Raw genomic sequence first — 13,820 nt, forward strand, 5'->3', positions numbered from 1 at the left:
GAAACCTGATGAACTTGAAGTACATCCATGGACCATTCACCCAAACGGGTGTGTGAGAAGAGTACTTTGTCAGTAGTTACGATAGTTGGTGCGACGCGTGCGCTCGGCACCAAACTCCCATTGACAGACGTGATGTCAGCTTGAGTAATCGTGGGTGTGCGTGATCCAATGTCCGTGCGCGGCATATTGACGCATGCACTCACAGAGAGGGGGCAAGCCAGCCTTTATATACCGCCTCAACATGATGGTTCCAAACCAAGATATCCAGCCATGAACGGACACACTACAGCTCAACTCGATACTCTCTTCCCCGCACCTTCCCCCCCACCGAACACCCAATGTCCTCAGAGGTGGTATGGCGTCAACCATGAAACCACAGCAGCCTTGCAGAAGACCTTGAAAAAGAACCACACAAAGTGGCATATTTTCTTCAATGACAGGGGTTTCCACAAGTGAGTGATCTTATTCGAAAGAGGTTGTATGGTTTATGCCGATCGTCTCATTTCATTCATAGCCATATCGCTCATCATACTTTGGCATTGTACGCACTGGGAGCGAGCGCACCAGTCATTGAGGCTGCCTATGAACTCGACAGTCGTCACCAGCGCGCCCTCTTTGAATCTCCAGAGGCTATCACCGAAGAGAACTTCATCGACCATCTCGGAGACGAAAAGTCATTAAAACATTCCGTTCTCCTGTTGATTTATCAAAGCTCACCGACTTGACAGGTTCTACAAAGCTTACCTCACATTCTTCACCAATGCTCTGCTCGAGAAGGGGGCAGCCGCAACGTTGGAGAAGTTCGTATTCTCGGACGAGTACAATTACGAAGCTCCAAACCTTAAGGACGGCCAGTCGCAGCCCAAGATGCTCGTTCGCTTCTACGACGCGCTCATGCACACAATGATTCACGTTGGCTATGGCCTCGAGTTCGGTCTGATGGGCATGGTTGTGGAAGGTTTGTACCATCGTTTGAATGTAGTACTATCGGGTACTGAGAGTCTCTCAACATGACAATTAGGTCTTGCCCAAGGCGCAGTCCACAAAGGAGACGCAGGCATTCCTCTTGTAGAAGATACTTTCAAGTCTCTGAAATCGAGTGGAGCCGTTGAAGTTGCTGCGGCTGCTGGCAGGCTCGCGTCCCTGACTCTCGAGCAGAAGCCTTTTTATACGCAATGCGAAGGCCAACCCACTACTGGAACCCATGCGTTCTCTATATTACAGAGCATGCTGGCCGACGACCGTCTTACGAACATAAAGGCGCCTCAGACTTTGCTTTCAACTCACACAGAGGCAATGGATAAATACGGTGCAATCATTGCTGAGCACGCCGCGAGCTGGACTGTCGATCTCAGCAAGCCTGGTGAGCTCGAGAGGAAGGTGGAAGAGCTGAGCTGGGTAAACGCCATTTTCTACGCTATCGGTGGGTGGAACGAGGGCAGCGATTTTAACTCGGACTTCTTCTTGCAAGTCACTTTCACTGCTTACCTGACCCCCTAGATCGCTAACTTTTGATAATATTTACCTTTTGGTTACTTTCAGATTGCATCTCGTAACGTCGTCACTCTTCCTCCCTGCCGTTTTGGCGTATCTGACTCCACGTGCGCAAGTCATTTGCCTTCGCACGTACTTCTCGTCTTCCTTGACATGGTGGGTCGCCACCGGCCTCGCACGATTCGACATCCCTGCATTCTTCTCTTCCACCTCCACGCTCCCCACGCCCCCGAGAAGCTCGACCGCAGCCAACCCCAACCCCGATACCCTCCCTAGCGCCACCTCCCCCCACGCCATCACGCCGAACCCATGGCTGCCCATCATCCAAACCACCATCGTCCACCCCAACGACCACTTGTGCAAGCTCCAGCGTACGTTGGCTCACTTTGAGCGGGTGTACGGAGGGCGCGCGCCTGGCTATTTCAAAGATTCTGGACTGGAAGGTGCCGAATATCTGGACGGATCACTTTTTGTCAGAGCTGCTACGTTGACAGCAGACAGACTTGGCTGGATGAGAGAAGGACAGGAAAAGAAGTCTTTCAGTTTCGAAGGATTTTATGCAAAGTAAGCGCTAGCGCTATGGTGAGAATGACTTTTGAATAGTCCATGGTACGAGTATCTACCAACATAAATGTAAGAAATAACGAGCAGTATGTAAGTAGGTAATCCCTCACCCTGTATTAATAGTACACTCCCCTCAATCAACTATTGTATGTGTATCATGACATCTGATCAGCGCTGAAATGAGACAGTATGCCACGAACTGTTTATATCCAAGTGCAAGTGACATCTAGAGATTTACTCTCGGAGCAAGATCCACACCAGCGCTTGCAGGGCATGGCAGATTCTGAGATGTTGCATAACAAAAAAGTCCCTGTATTGATTTCTACCGTTCGTATCCTACTCGCCCACTTCTTGCAAGCGTCACTATACTTGCAATATACTGTCCAGTGTCCACTAATAATTTAGCTGCAGATGGTTCACAACAAGATCGGAGGATGCCTTTTTTTCGTTTTCCCCAAAAAAGAAAAGAAAAATCAAAAGAAAAGAAAAAAGAAATCATGACACATCACACTATGCACGCCTAATATTAACCACAAACTCACTCGGTGTCATTCCAAGAAGTCCACTTGCCTTCTCGCTGAAACCATACCATCCCCCTTGGAAGTATGATGGTCTTTAGGGTTGGACACGACTCGTGCCACTGGGCCGCGATCGATCGTTCTTCGTCTACGGATGCGGGGGCGCCTGGCGCCATGAAAGTCAGGTATCGCAGGGCCCTAAATCTAGAGAGAAGAGGGCTAGCTTCACGCAGTACATCCTGAACATGTTACAATAATCAGATATGGCTATCCATATCGTCGAATAAACCACTTGCCAGCGTGTATTGCGCCATTAATACGACTATATGGAGCGCCTCCAGCTCTGGGAGGCGTGCGGCGACTTCTGGTAATAGTATATTTGGTTTATCGGTGTCGAATGACATGATCGTCAATCTCCTGATGGTCGATGTGGAGAGAAGGAGTGTGTCAAGAGACTGAAAGGTGTCTCCACCGTATAGTGATAGAGACACACCCTCGATAGGTCTCCCACGAATAATTTCCGTGAGGAGGCACGGGCCAGAGTGTACGGCGCGAAAGCTTTTCAGCTTTGGCAGCGCCGACGTCGGCAGCGTGAATGGCTGGCCAGACTGAAATCCGCGCAGACATAGTTCAGTGATGTCGGGCTGCATCCCCAGGAAGTTCGCGAGGGAGAGGTCAGAGCGAATCGAGGTGGTGAACGATTTGAGAGAGAAGACGCATCCGTCAAAGATCCATGTTAGTTCGCGCGTGTTATCAAAGTGAGAGAACTCGATGGTGAGAGACGTGACGGCGTTCAGCCGCTGTAAGGCCCGGTGCAGCAGACGGAAGAAATTGCCAGTGACGCGGGTTTCCTCCAGCCCGATGATGAGTTCGCGGACGAGAGGCGGGTAGATGTCGCTTTTGGAAAGGGTCCTGACAAGGATGATGACTTGCTTTGCTGTGAGCTCTGCGATGCAGCGGTAGAGCACGCGGGAGGCGGCGTCGTGAAAGAAAGAGTTGAGCAGCAAGACGGGGCAGAGCTCTTCGCGGCTTAGATTGCGAAATATGTGGTCCAGCGTCTCGACAGGCAGAAATGAAGACAACGGGTGTAATTTCAACGTATTCATGTCGGTCTTGCGGTCGCAAGTCTTGTATCTGATGAAAGGGAATTCACACACATCAGTGCGGGGCCAAGGTGCATAAGCCGGTGGCATCCCAGTCTCCACTTCCTTTATAGTAACTCTAAAAGTACACTATCATTCCTCACAATTCACAACACAAAGGAAATTCAATCATTGCGTCTCTCAAGCCATCAAATGTATCGCAAAAAATGCATCCAATTGATTATTCATAACCAGGTATAATATGTGCGCAATCTATCAATATTAAATGGCATATCCCATGCGTTTACTGGACTTTCACTGTCTTTGGCGCACTGCCTTCTGCTATAGCCTCAGCCCGAATACCCTCGGCCTCGATCTCTGCAATCAGCTCACGCTCAGCCGCCTCCTGCTCATCCTTGCTCTTGTTCTTCATAGCAGCCTTACTGGCAGCAATACGTTTACGATATTCCCGGTACTTGTCATCAGTGCCGAAAATACGGTCACACCACCGGAACGAGGTCGAGAAGTTGTTCGTGAATGCCATATGGTGGAAATCGTGGTGTTCAGCACCAGACCAGAAGGGGAGGATGTGCTGGAGGGACCAGGGGAAGTCTACGCAAGGGTAAAATTCAATAAATATATAGATATCGAAAACGAACGCGCGAGGATAGATTACTCACCGTAACCGCTGTGAGCATCGATGGCCTGGAAGAGACGCAGAGTTATCCACAAGTAGACCGTGAAGATGTGCAAGTTCCGGGTGAAGTAGCAATACAACAGTGGTCCGGCGATAGTACCAGTACCGAGGATGAAAACTTCAGCGGGGTGAGCGTACTCTGCAGCAAGCCCGAAAGGAGCAGAGTATTTGTGATGAATCTTGTGAATATGCTTGTACAGGACACCGGTGTGAAGAGCTTGGTGAGCTGTGACAGGGCAAAAGTCAGTCTCATCACGTCAAACTTGGAAGTGTTTCCTAAAAAGACGCACCAAAGTAGTGGAACATGTCCTCGAAGACGAAGAAGATAGCTATCTGGGGGAGCATAGTTTGCCATGAAGGGAAGGGAACCTGGTAGGTAGACATGCCAAGGCTTTCAGCAAGTGGGTGGAACAACCAGATCTATACACACAAGTCGGTACAGTCAGCTTAAAAAGCACACATCAAGAATTTTTTTTTTTCAAAAATACCTACAGCAGGAAGCTCGATCGTGAAGTGAGAGAACAAAACCTGTTTAGTACACTGCCATTGCTCCTGAGGTGTCGGGATCTTGTTAGGCTGCAGCTTCCACTTCTGAAAGAATGGGATAGCGTCGATGATGATCCAAGGAATAGAACGACCAAAGTACACAATCTACGAGCCAAAGTGATGTCAGCATTAGGGACATACGAAGACAGTAAGAATACGAACCTCATGCAAGAGGAAACTGGCCAAACCAGTCGCGATGATGGGGTTGTCAATCCACAAATACCAACTAACCCATAGCTGCTCGAGCCAGTTCAATGAAGAGAAATCCAAGTTGGGATATAACTGCTGAGCCGCAGCAGAATGCATGGTTGCTGCCGTCGCGTTGAAAGACATGGCGGTCTAAAACTTTGAGTGAGTACGTCGAAGTACTTTCTCTAGCTTTTTGTGGGGCGCTGTCTTTTAAAAAGGGAGAGCAGTGGAACAACCTTGAGAACCGTACCACTTTTTTTTTGCCTTATAATTTGTGGCGTGAGCGGTTTCTCACCCAATCAGCGCTGATTATATCATCCGCGGACAACAGAAAATGGTCATATCCTCTGGAGCTTTTGGACATTTGGACGGGGGAAATGACATGATTGCGTTTCGAAAACATATCTCGCCACTGTTCTTCATATGTAGTCCGACGGAAGCAAGACGGAAGGATCCAAATTCAAATCCACCATAACTCTTTACAGTAATAACTCTCGTCCTAAAGGGACCCTGCCCAATTGGAATTCCCAGCCCAAGGCACGTGACTATCCAGAACGGCAGGGAAAAAAATAAAGAAAATCAAGAAAATCGACAACTCTAAATTTCGAAGCTCTGAGCTATGTTGCTTGGCAGCCACAGACGAGGCAAATAGTTTTTAGCAACCTTGCATTGATTGGCTCCTTTAGTATGTTGATTTTCATCATTTCAACCTCTCTTTTTGGGGGCCTGGTAGGAAAAGCGACAGTGCTTTTATCCGACGGCCCGGGGATGGAAAGTAAATCCACTCGTTACTGTACCACACTTTCTCCACAAAAACACCGCGAGACACTATCCAGGAAACCAGGAAGATTTTCTAGAAACTCTGGAGGAACCAGTGGAGACAGCACAATACAATGTCATGCATGTTGTCGGAAGAAACATAAAGTAAAACACATCTATTCCAAAAACAACAACAACAACAACATCGACAACAACCTCCACCCAACTTTTTCACAACTTGTCCAAGTAATACGATACCTTGTCCAAGCAATACGATACACTATATATAAAAAACCACGCTGGGGTGAAGCACCGTCCGCCGGCACCACACACACCCTCGAGTATGAGCTAGATAGGGTAGAAAACAGATAAACAGATAACAGATATTTTAAAAAAAAGTAACAGAATAGACAATAAAAACAAAGTCAGAGAAATCTCAGTTTACAAAACATTTTTATGAACACGTGAAGGACAGGACGGATGGGACTCCGAAGTTGCTGGGGAGGAGAGAGGGAGAGAGACAAGTCCGCATCCTTTGTAGACTCTGAACCATTTTCAAATTTTGAAGATGGGAGATGGGGAACGGGCATCGCAGAAGGACTTTGGATGGGGGCTGCAAGGTGTAGGGAAAGTGCAGGGTGGAGAGTGCAGGGTAGGGCTCGAGGATTATTTACTTTTCGGCGGTCTCTGCGTAGCTAGAGGCTTTCGCGCCCTCTCCGTTGTCTTGTGATGCGGTATCGACGGAGAGCGAACGTTGACGGTTTCGCACTTGGAATGGGTAGTCGCCACCACTACCCTCGTTCCTCCTTCGGTAACGTGCGAGAAGGACTTTCCTAGTAAAGGCAAGCCAGTCAGTCCATCAATCATCAATCAGTTTTCGCGACCTCGCCAACACAGCGACAGGGTGCAAAAAGCGTAAAAACTTACATGTAAGGGGGGATGATTCCACCTGGAGGGATCACCCAAGGCTCTGAGGCGTCGTAGCTGGGCGGCGAAATGCGGTTGTGGCTGGCTTTGCGCACGATCCAGACGGAGCCGTTGATGATAACGTAGGAGAAGATCCCAGTGATGACACCATAGGCGATGCTAGTGCAAGGTAAAAAGGTCAATTATAACCACAAACGATGTACAAGGAGACGCGACGTACTTGTATGACATTGGGATCATGAGGATGGTAAGGAACGCAGGGACTGCATCACCAATGTAGTCCCAGTTGATGTCTCGCACACTAACAGATGATCATTGGTGAGTTCACGTTAAACTCTCTTGATTGCTGATCGAAAAGTGATACTCACGTTCGGATCATCAACGAGCCCACGATAACAAGTGCACCACCCGTAGCCCATGAAGGGATCGATGCAAATATGGGAGCGAAGAAGACGGAAACGAAGAATAAGAGTCCGGTGACGACAGCTGTAATACCAGTCTTTCCACCCTCTACGCTACCGTGTCAGCAAGCTTCGAACTGCGAGCGTCGAAAAACAAAGGTTCCGCACCAGAGATACCAGTGGCACTTTCAATAAATGCAGTTACGGGACTGGTGCCCATCAGAGCGCCCATGCTGATGGAGAAGGCGTCGACGCAATATGCGATGGTAGAGTTTTCAAAGTCGAGTGTAACAGGGTCACGCAGGCCCGCGAATTTAGCCATGGAGTAAAGAGTACCGGTTGTGTCTGAAGGGTAGCGATGAGCGTGTAAGTGCTGTTGGCTGAAATCAATAATGAAGCCCAGCTTACCTAAAATATCGACGTAGAGGAACGTGACAAGGGCATACCACACATTACCATTCTTGTAACTAGTGTACTGAAGACAAACAAAATCAGCATCGAGAAAGGATGGGAGCGACGGAGCCTTACATCAAGGGCGTTCCCGATTTTGGTCAAAGGATGGAACGTAACGACTTGTTTGAAGAAATTGAAGAGGTCATCACCAGCAGCGGTGTGAGGAAAGTATGTCACAGAGGTTGGGCGCGGCCATGAAATGATCGAAGTGAGGAAGATACCGATGATGATGGCGCCCTTGACGCGGTAAAGCATCAGGATGACAGTGAGGATACTAAAGGATACGATAAGTCTTTGCTGCGAATGTTGAAAACGACAAACACTCACCCTCCGACGAAGATACCGAGCCAGACTGTGGGGCTCCGCATAACTTTGGACCCACAGTAATAATCCAGGCCGTCAACCCAGTCTGAGAAGAATATGTCAATACATGACAAGTCTCCGTCGTGTATGATGAGACTCACCGTTTGAGTTACATCCACCCAAACCAACGAAATTAGTGGTACTACCCCCGATTACATTAAGACCGCCAGATGCTTTAGAATAGATCGATGTCAAAGATAGATCCGCTGAATCGTCCATGAGCACTCACTTAAACCAATAAAACTGATCAGGGACATTAACTTATCAGTACCTTGAGTTTCTAAGAACGTTGACCGACTTACGCGATGTACAAGCCAATACCAGCACCGACCGCAAGCACAAGAGATTGCGGCATAATACGTGCCAGCCATTGCCGAAGGCCGAGAAGGGAAAGGAAAAAGAATACCCACCTGGGGACATGGTGAGAAAACGGGAAGCTTCATTGATAACGGAAAGCACGCGTACCCTTCTAAAAATACAGCTGCGAGTGCCTCACGGTATGAAATGAAGCCACTTCCGTGATAACCTACAACGGAGTATGCAAACTGGGAGTCGATAAGCCACTGCGAAGTATGGAGAGCGTGAGTGCAGAAGAGAACGCACATATGCATTGAGACCCATTCCTGGTGCCATGCCGACAGGTAAATTTGCGAGAGCACCCATGAGAACAGAAGCCAGAGCAGAGACAGCAGCAGAAGTTGTGATGAGGTCGCGTTTGACCTCTGCCACGCAACTCAGGTAAACGTCATCGGTTGCACAGAAGTTTGGGGAGGTGCAGACACAGGTTCCTCCAGTATCGGAGATAATAGACGCGTTAACGGATATCTTGCAAGACACATAAGGTCAAAACGTATGAACGTGATTGAGATATGAGGACATACAATGTAAGCCATAGCTGCCTGTGGTTACGCTTCAGTTAGCCTGGACTAAGATTAGTGAACAACTTGCTTACCCATGTAGTAACGCCAGCTCTGATTTCGGTCTGACAGAGTGAATGAGCGAAACGAAAGGTAGTAAAGGACATATTGGCATACCAGGAATCTGGAACCTTCACGTTCACGAACATGACCTGAGCCTTCGAGACGAAACCATGTCCCGACCGATGAAGCGGCGACCTGTTAAGAGAGTGCCAGCGCAAGTGAGCAACGCACTGCGCAGAGAAAGAGGGGAGAGTATACCTGAGCGTTGAGCCTATCGAAGAAAGTGATCATCTCGACAGATGAGGGGGGTAAAAAAGAGGAAGGAGAGAAATATATAAAGGAAAGTAGGACCTCGTTAAGTTGAGGGTTGGGAGTACGAAGAGGACTGAAGGCCTGGGTAAACCTGGAGAGGCATGCTAGCAATATTCTAGTACCCAAAACACAGATCTCAGATTGAGCAGGACGGCCCTATAGCGGCTCATGCCGATCAATCAAATGTCGACTTTTAAAGTTGTTGCCCAGCGTGATCATCTTACGTTTATTGCCACGCCACATAAAGAACCCATATGCTGCATACTTCCCATATCTGGAACTGCCACCGGCCTCTTCCTGCCATAGACGTCATCTCACCCGGCAAACTAATCCATCCGGAGACAGATAGGGAAATAGAACCAAGCCCGGTCTACCCGCATCGCCGTATCGAGGGTCTGCACTCTCTTTATCTTGGCTCGCAGTACGACCTAGTATACCGGGTCTCTATCAGTTGCCACCAGTTCACCTCAGTACGCCAATGCGACACTCGCACCAACGTTTTGGCTTCTCTGCCACGTCACACAATAGCACCATATCCTTTCATTTTGCTAGCTGCAAAGAACACTACTACGACATTCGAAAAATACAGTTTCACCACCGTAACTTCCACCATAGAATTCTCTCGACTAACAACCTCGTGCCCTCTTAATATCGGGCCTTTCAGTAACCACCGAACTGCTGACTGTCCTTCAATTTTAAATCGGACCACCATTCACTATTGTACTATTAGTGTCCCTCAGAAGAGTAATCTAGAGGTAAGTGTACGCAAATGAAGTGCCTCGTGTTGATGCCATTACTATGTCTATATCGGAAGCATCCTATAGAATCACACTTTCCAACGTACTCAACACAGCCAACCCATTGGATCCACCCACTATCGATGATCATTTCCTCACGATCATTTCCACTATTCTTGGACCCCGAGTCTCGATTCGAACCTTTCTCCATTGCCGCCCCACGTCCGTCCTCGGGCTCGAGATGGCAAAAGCATCACATAATCTGGGTCAAGTTCTCACTTTGAGTGCTCCAACGACGATCATCATCTCATCATCATCTGCAACTTATTGAACAGTCAAATGAAACAACTTCCCAACGCTCTGGGAACCCTGCAAGAAGTTTCATTCATCCCCCTCGCCGACGGTACAGCGTGTCACTCCTTGATAAGATGAAAGACCATGCAGTAACTCGGTCCGACCTTGGTTTCCATTTCCTAGTCCTCGATCGGGCGCCTTATGTTGCTGGTATCAACGGAGAGCTTATCATCATGATGTTTCAGGACTAACCATTCGTTCTGTCAAACTTCTAGCGCTTTGCAAACCTTCTCTCAACGACGTACAAAACGCTGATAGAAGGCACATAAAAGCTGCTAAAAGGCACCACGTGATGCTCTATCAATACGAAGAAGTCAGCAACAAAAGTGGAAATTAAGTACATACGGGGTAATGTAGGTGCTCCCAAGATCCCAAAAATTAGAATCGTTCCCTTTCCTGGTAACCGCGACGCCCAGCAACTTTCATCTCGCTCAAAGGGATCCAACCCCGTCTTATCAACGCAGGATCATTAATCGACTCCGTTAACAGGATTTCTAAAGACATCCGTTCATTTAGGATATATAGTCAGGCTATTCGTGGCCCGAAAGATGCTCTGTAAATAGGTATGTCCTTGTCCACAGCAAGAGAGAAAAAATGGCTGCAGTGCATGAAACCGCAACAACTCGAAGGCGCCACAGCAAGTGAAAAGATATCTCTGCTTCAACGTTAACAGCTTGACTTACCGATGCCAGCATCCGAGTCCTTTGATACAGCTTTGCAGGATTTACGGCAAGAAGAGGATCCAGGGCATTGGCTGTAAAGAAAGGACCAGGAACTTCCAAGAGAATTGATGCCAACTCTAAATGCCATAATCCCATTCTCGAAATAACTTACTCAAATATATCGATGAGAACGTGTGACCAGAAGTATATCTACAGTTTCGCTTGCATAGCCTTCGTCCGCGACCATTGAACAGCAATGGGAAAGTATCGTTACAGAAGCACATATAACCACGGATAAACGTTTTCGCAGCATCGTGAGATGCAGTTGTGTTCGCAATGTTGAACAGAGGTGAGACAGGAAGAGGCAACGGAGATTTCTGAGTACGCCGCGGAAAGCTATTGATATGTCCTTCGGCGTTCGAATGAGATATACGGGCATCATGCATCATGAGGGTATTGGTGCCCCCACTCGCAGAAATGAATGTGCCTAGCAGATGTAGATGAAAAGGGTGATTGGGCGAAAGCGGATGATAGCGGTCCTAAAATAAGCTTCTGATACTCCACTTGAGATATTAGGAGAACCGAATATGAGGTTCGGAGGTATGCTTTCTCCTGGCTGGAAAGTTGTCAGTCACACGTCGGCGTAGGAGACAGGCCGGTCTGTCTGTCTGAAAAGTGACAAGAAGTCTCGATGAGGCAAGTAACCATGTAGACGGAAGCAGTACTGTACTCCTCATATGGAGCGGAAGGACCGTATCTTAGAGATACATTATCAACAATGTCACCAATGTCAATGTCAATGTCAATGTACGGAATGTTATACAGCTTTCTACATTGATGAAGGGGCGGTTCGGTCAATGTAAGTAAGGGATTGAAAAGCACTAATATGCTGAACTGCTTACTTTGCTCCTGCCAAGGTCAGCTTGACCAGAGAATAGATAATTTAACTCATCCATAAAACCATCCGCCAGATCTCCTTTATGTAGTGGTCGTTTGGTATAAAGGGGGGGAGCATATAGTACTCATGGAGGTGAAAAATAAACACGCTCTGTCACGGTTTACTGTACCGCCGGCACGGGGCCCACAATCAACTCGATGCGCCCCGTGTAGGTCGATAATCCACCTATGTGTCTTGGCAAGTGCGGTGTGTGTGCACACTGGCAGGGTCCCAGATGAAAAAACGAAGTGTTGGGGTTGGTTGATTTTTCCTTTCGTGTGTTTGATATGAAGTCGTCCGCTGTTTGGCAGGTCGACTCGGACCTGATGTGCGGAAGACAAGTTATAGGACAGTAGCCAAGTCATAATGCGAGCAGGATATCGGTGTACAGCCCAAGCGAGGTGGTTAGCCAATGAGCTCAGCGCTCAACAGTTCTGAATCAGTTGCCATCTTTCAGTGTCAGTGACAGCAAGACTTTCCTATGCAAAGGCTTGTTATTTTTTTCTGGCAAGCCTCCAACGAGGGGTTAGGGTTAAGCCTTACAGTATAGAGTCGATCCACGTGGCTCGCCACGCGAACTCGTGGAAGGGACCGAAGGGTGCCAGTGAGGGCGTAGAGCTTGCTCATTGCCTCCATCGCTCCTTCACGCCTGCCTCGTCCGCTTTCACCTCTATCATGCGACAAACGTTCCATTTAAGCTTTCCCAACCTTCTTTCTGGCATATCTCCATTCTTGGGCTATTTTTATTAGACCTTATGACGATCCGGTCTTTGCTTGATATTAGCAAGGTGACGTCTCAGGCACTTTCTTCTGTGCGGGATGGAGAAACTGATGAGGGTTTTTGCTGGGTTTTATTTTGATTGTAGGTGTTCACTGATCCTGGTGAGGATTGAGATCTCCTTTTTTCGTCGGGGGGTTAGTACGAAATGCGACATATATCGGGGTGATTCCCTGATGCCCGCACCGGCATTTCCATTCGGATCCTTCACACTTAAGCCATACTAATGCTTCAACAAAGATTCAATGTCTATATGCACTGTACTGAGCAAGGTGTAGTGTCGACATGAAGGGTAGTCACGACGTGGTAGGTTTCATTATGCGTTATCTCAGCTCGTACTACGCCTTGCTCGCTTTGAGATTCTTGCTCACATCTTTCCAGGATTATGTCCCACTTATCGCCGTGGTTGTGCAATATATCGCAGGACAGTTGCGGGATAAAATTTTAGTCGCACTGAACCAACGTGGCTTTTCGAAATTCAAATTGACACGATCTCACAAGTTGATCAGAGTCTTGCCACAGTGAGGATTTTATTGGATCGTTATCATATCGATTACTGAGGTTATGGCGATGTCTTTTAGGTCGTGAATGTTGTTTGATTGTCCGTGAGTTTTGTCTGTAGTAAACTCCAACATAGCAGGTTTTAGGCCGGTGTCGGCGTTTCATATGCCGTAGCCTTGTTTGGGTGCGTTTCATCTACGAGGGGTCATTTTCATCGCTCTGACCATCTCGTTTTGCGAAGTCTGCAGCAACGATGGCCACTCCAGCCTCCTTTCACGACAAGGAAATCGACCTCTTGCGGATCTGAGAAGTGTAGTTGGGCACGTGTTGTTGAAAGATTGCGTTTCTTGGGGCTGACTTAGTGGCTGGACTGGCCCAACCGGCCACAGGAATAATGGTGAGCTCAATGATTGATGTTTCCATGGGTATGGTATGCTAACGCTAGATTATCATTAGGTATTCATAGGTATGTGTTGTTATCTCGCTTTCATTGACACTTTCAGTAACCTTCAACATTTACAGGGCTACGCTTTGTGCATTCCTCAATACCACGAGTTGCTGCCACGGAAACAAAGACATATATTGCACACTGCACTTGAGCTCTCCGACATGAAAATCCAGATATA

At 47.9% G+C, this 13,820-nt stretch overlaps 8 protein-coding genes across 8 annotated transcripts; 2 read left to right on the forward strand and 6 right to left on the reverse strand.

The window, feature by feature from the left end:
* Window positions 1–270: 270 nt before the first annotated feature.
* Window positions 271–2,062, forward strand: SERLADRAFT_409498 (uncharacterized protein; the record flags this gene model as incomplete). Its single annotated transcript, XM_007320195.1, has 5 exons — window positions 271–452; window positions 515–673; window positions 729–958; window positions 1,022–1,427; window positions 1,543–2,062. 5 exons carry the CDS (start codon window positions 271–273, stop codon window positions 2,060–2,062), a joined length of 1,497 nt encoding a protein of 498 aa, XP_007320257.1.
* Window positions 2,063–2,366: 304 nt separating this feature from the next.
* On the reverse strand, window positions 2,367–3,716 carry SERLADRAFT_450706 (uncharacterized protein; the record flags this gene model as incomplete). The annotated part of the gene is made up of 3 exons (XM_007320196.1): window positions 2,367–2,496; window positions 2,601–2,815; window positions 2,873–3,716. 3 exons carry the CDS (start codon window positions 3,680–3,682, stop codon window positions 2,475–2,477), a joined length of 1,047 nt encoding a protein of 348 aa, XP_007320258.1.
* Window positions 3,717–3,874: 158 nt separating this feature from the next.
* SERLADRAFT_450707 (uncharacterized protein) lies at window positions 3,875–5,318 on the reverse strand (the record flags this gene model as incomplete). Its single annotated transcript, XM_007320197.1, has 5 exons — window positions 3,875–4,270; window positions 4,339–4,581; window positions 4,646–4,775; window positions 4,848–5,006; window positions 5,064–5,318. 5 exons carry the CDS (start codon window positions 5,232–5,234, stop codon window positions 3,963–3,965), a joined length of 1,011 nt encoding a protein of 336 aa, XP_007320259.1.
* A 651-nt stretch (window positions 5,319–5,969) lies between these two features.
* On the reverse strand, window positions 5,970–9,204 carry SERLADRAFT_416526 (uncharacterized protein; the record flags this gene model as incomplete). Its single annotated transcript, XM_007320198.1, has 17 exons — window positions 5,970–6,682; window positions 6,777–6,935; window positions 6,997–7,077; window positions 7,145–7,286; window positions 7,346–7,522; window positions 7,586–7,652; window positions 7,706–7,904; window positions 7,958–8,039; window positions 8,095–8,166; window positions 8,223–8,236; window positions 8,296–8,403; window positions 8,459–8,538; window positions 8,597–8,818; window positions 8,875–8,892; window positions 8,946–8,975; window positions 9,028–9,108; window positions 9,145–9,204. The coding sequence occupies 17 exons, from the start codon at window positions 9,202–9,204 to the stop codon at window positions 6,520–6,522; spliced, it is 1,755 nt and encodes a 584-aa protein (XP_007320260.1).
* Window positions 9,205–9,663: 459 nt separating this feature from the next.
* Window positions 9,664–10,096, reverse strand: SERLADRAFT_471659 (uncharacterized protein; the record flags this gene model as incomplete). The annotated part of the gene is made up of 1 exon (XM_007320199.1): window positions 9,664–10,096. The coding sequence occupies one exon, from the start codon at window positions 9,935–9,937 to the stop codon at window positions 9,743–9,745; it is 195 nt and encodes a 64-aa protein (XP_007320261.1).
* Window positions 10,097–10,481: 385 nt separating this feature from the next.
* On the reverse strand, window positions 10,482–10,984 carry SERLADRAFT_471660 (uncharacterized protein; the record flags this gene model as incomplete). Its single annotated transcript, XM_007320200.1, has 2 exons — window positions 10,482–10,591; window positions 10,662–10,984. A coding segment is annotated over one exon (160 nt), but the record flags the coding sequence as incomplete, so codon positions are not given.
* Window positions 10,985–11,976: 992 nt separating this feature from the next.
* Window positions 11,977–12,398, reverse strand: SERLADRAFT_393928 (uncharacterized protein; the record flags this gene model as incomplete). Its single annotated transcript, XM_007320201.1, has 1 exon — window positions 11,977–12,398. A coding segment is annotated over one exon (179 nt), but the record flags the coding sequence as incomplete, so codon positions are not given.
* Window positions 12,399–12,521: 123 nt separating this feature from the next.
* On the forward strand, window positions 12,522–13,736 carry SERLADRAFT_471662 (uncharacterized protein; the record flags this gene model as incomplete). Its single annotated transcript, XM_007320202.1, has 6 exons — window positions 12,522–12,703; window positions 12,782–12,999; window positions 13,075–13,214; window positions 13,275–13,378; window positions 13,436–13,593; window positions 13,709–13,736. The coding sequence occupies 3 exons, from the start codon at window positions 12,979–12,981 to the stop codon at window positions 13,279–13,281; spliced, it is 168 nt and encodes a 55-aa protein (XP_007320264.1).
* Between the last annotated feature and the right edge of the window lie 84 nt (window positions 13,737–13,820).

The sequence above is a fragment of the Serpula lacrymans genome (assembly GCF_000218685.1).
Source record: "Serpula lacrymans var. lacrymans S7.9 unplaced genomic scaffold SERLAscaffold_9, whole genome shotgun sequence".
NCBI lineage: Eukaryota > Fungi > Basidiomycota > Agaricomycetes > Boletales > Serpulaceae > Serpula > Serpula lacrymans.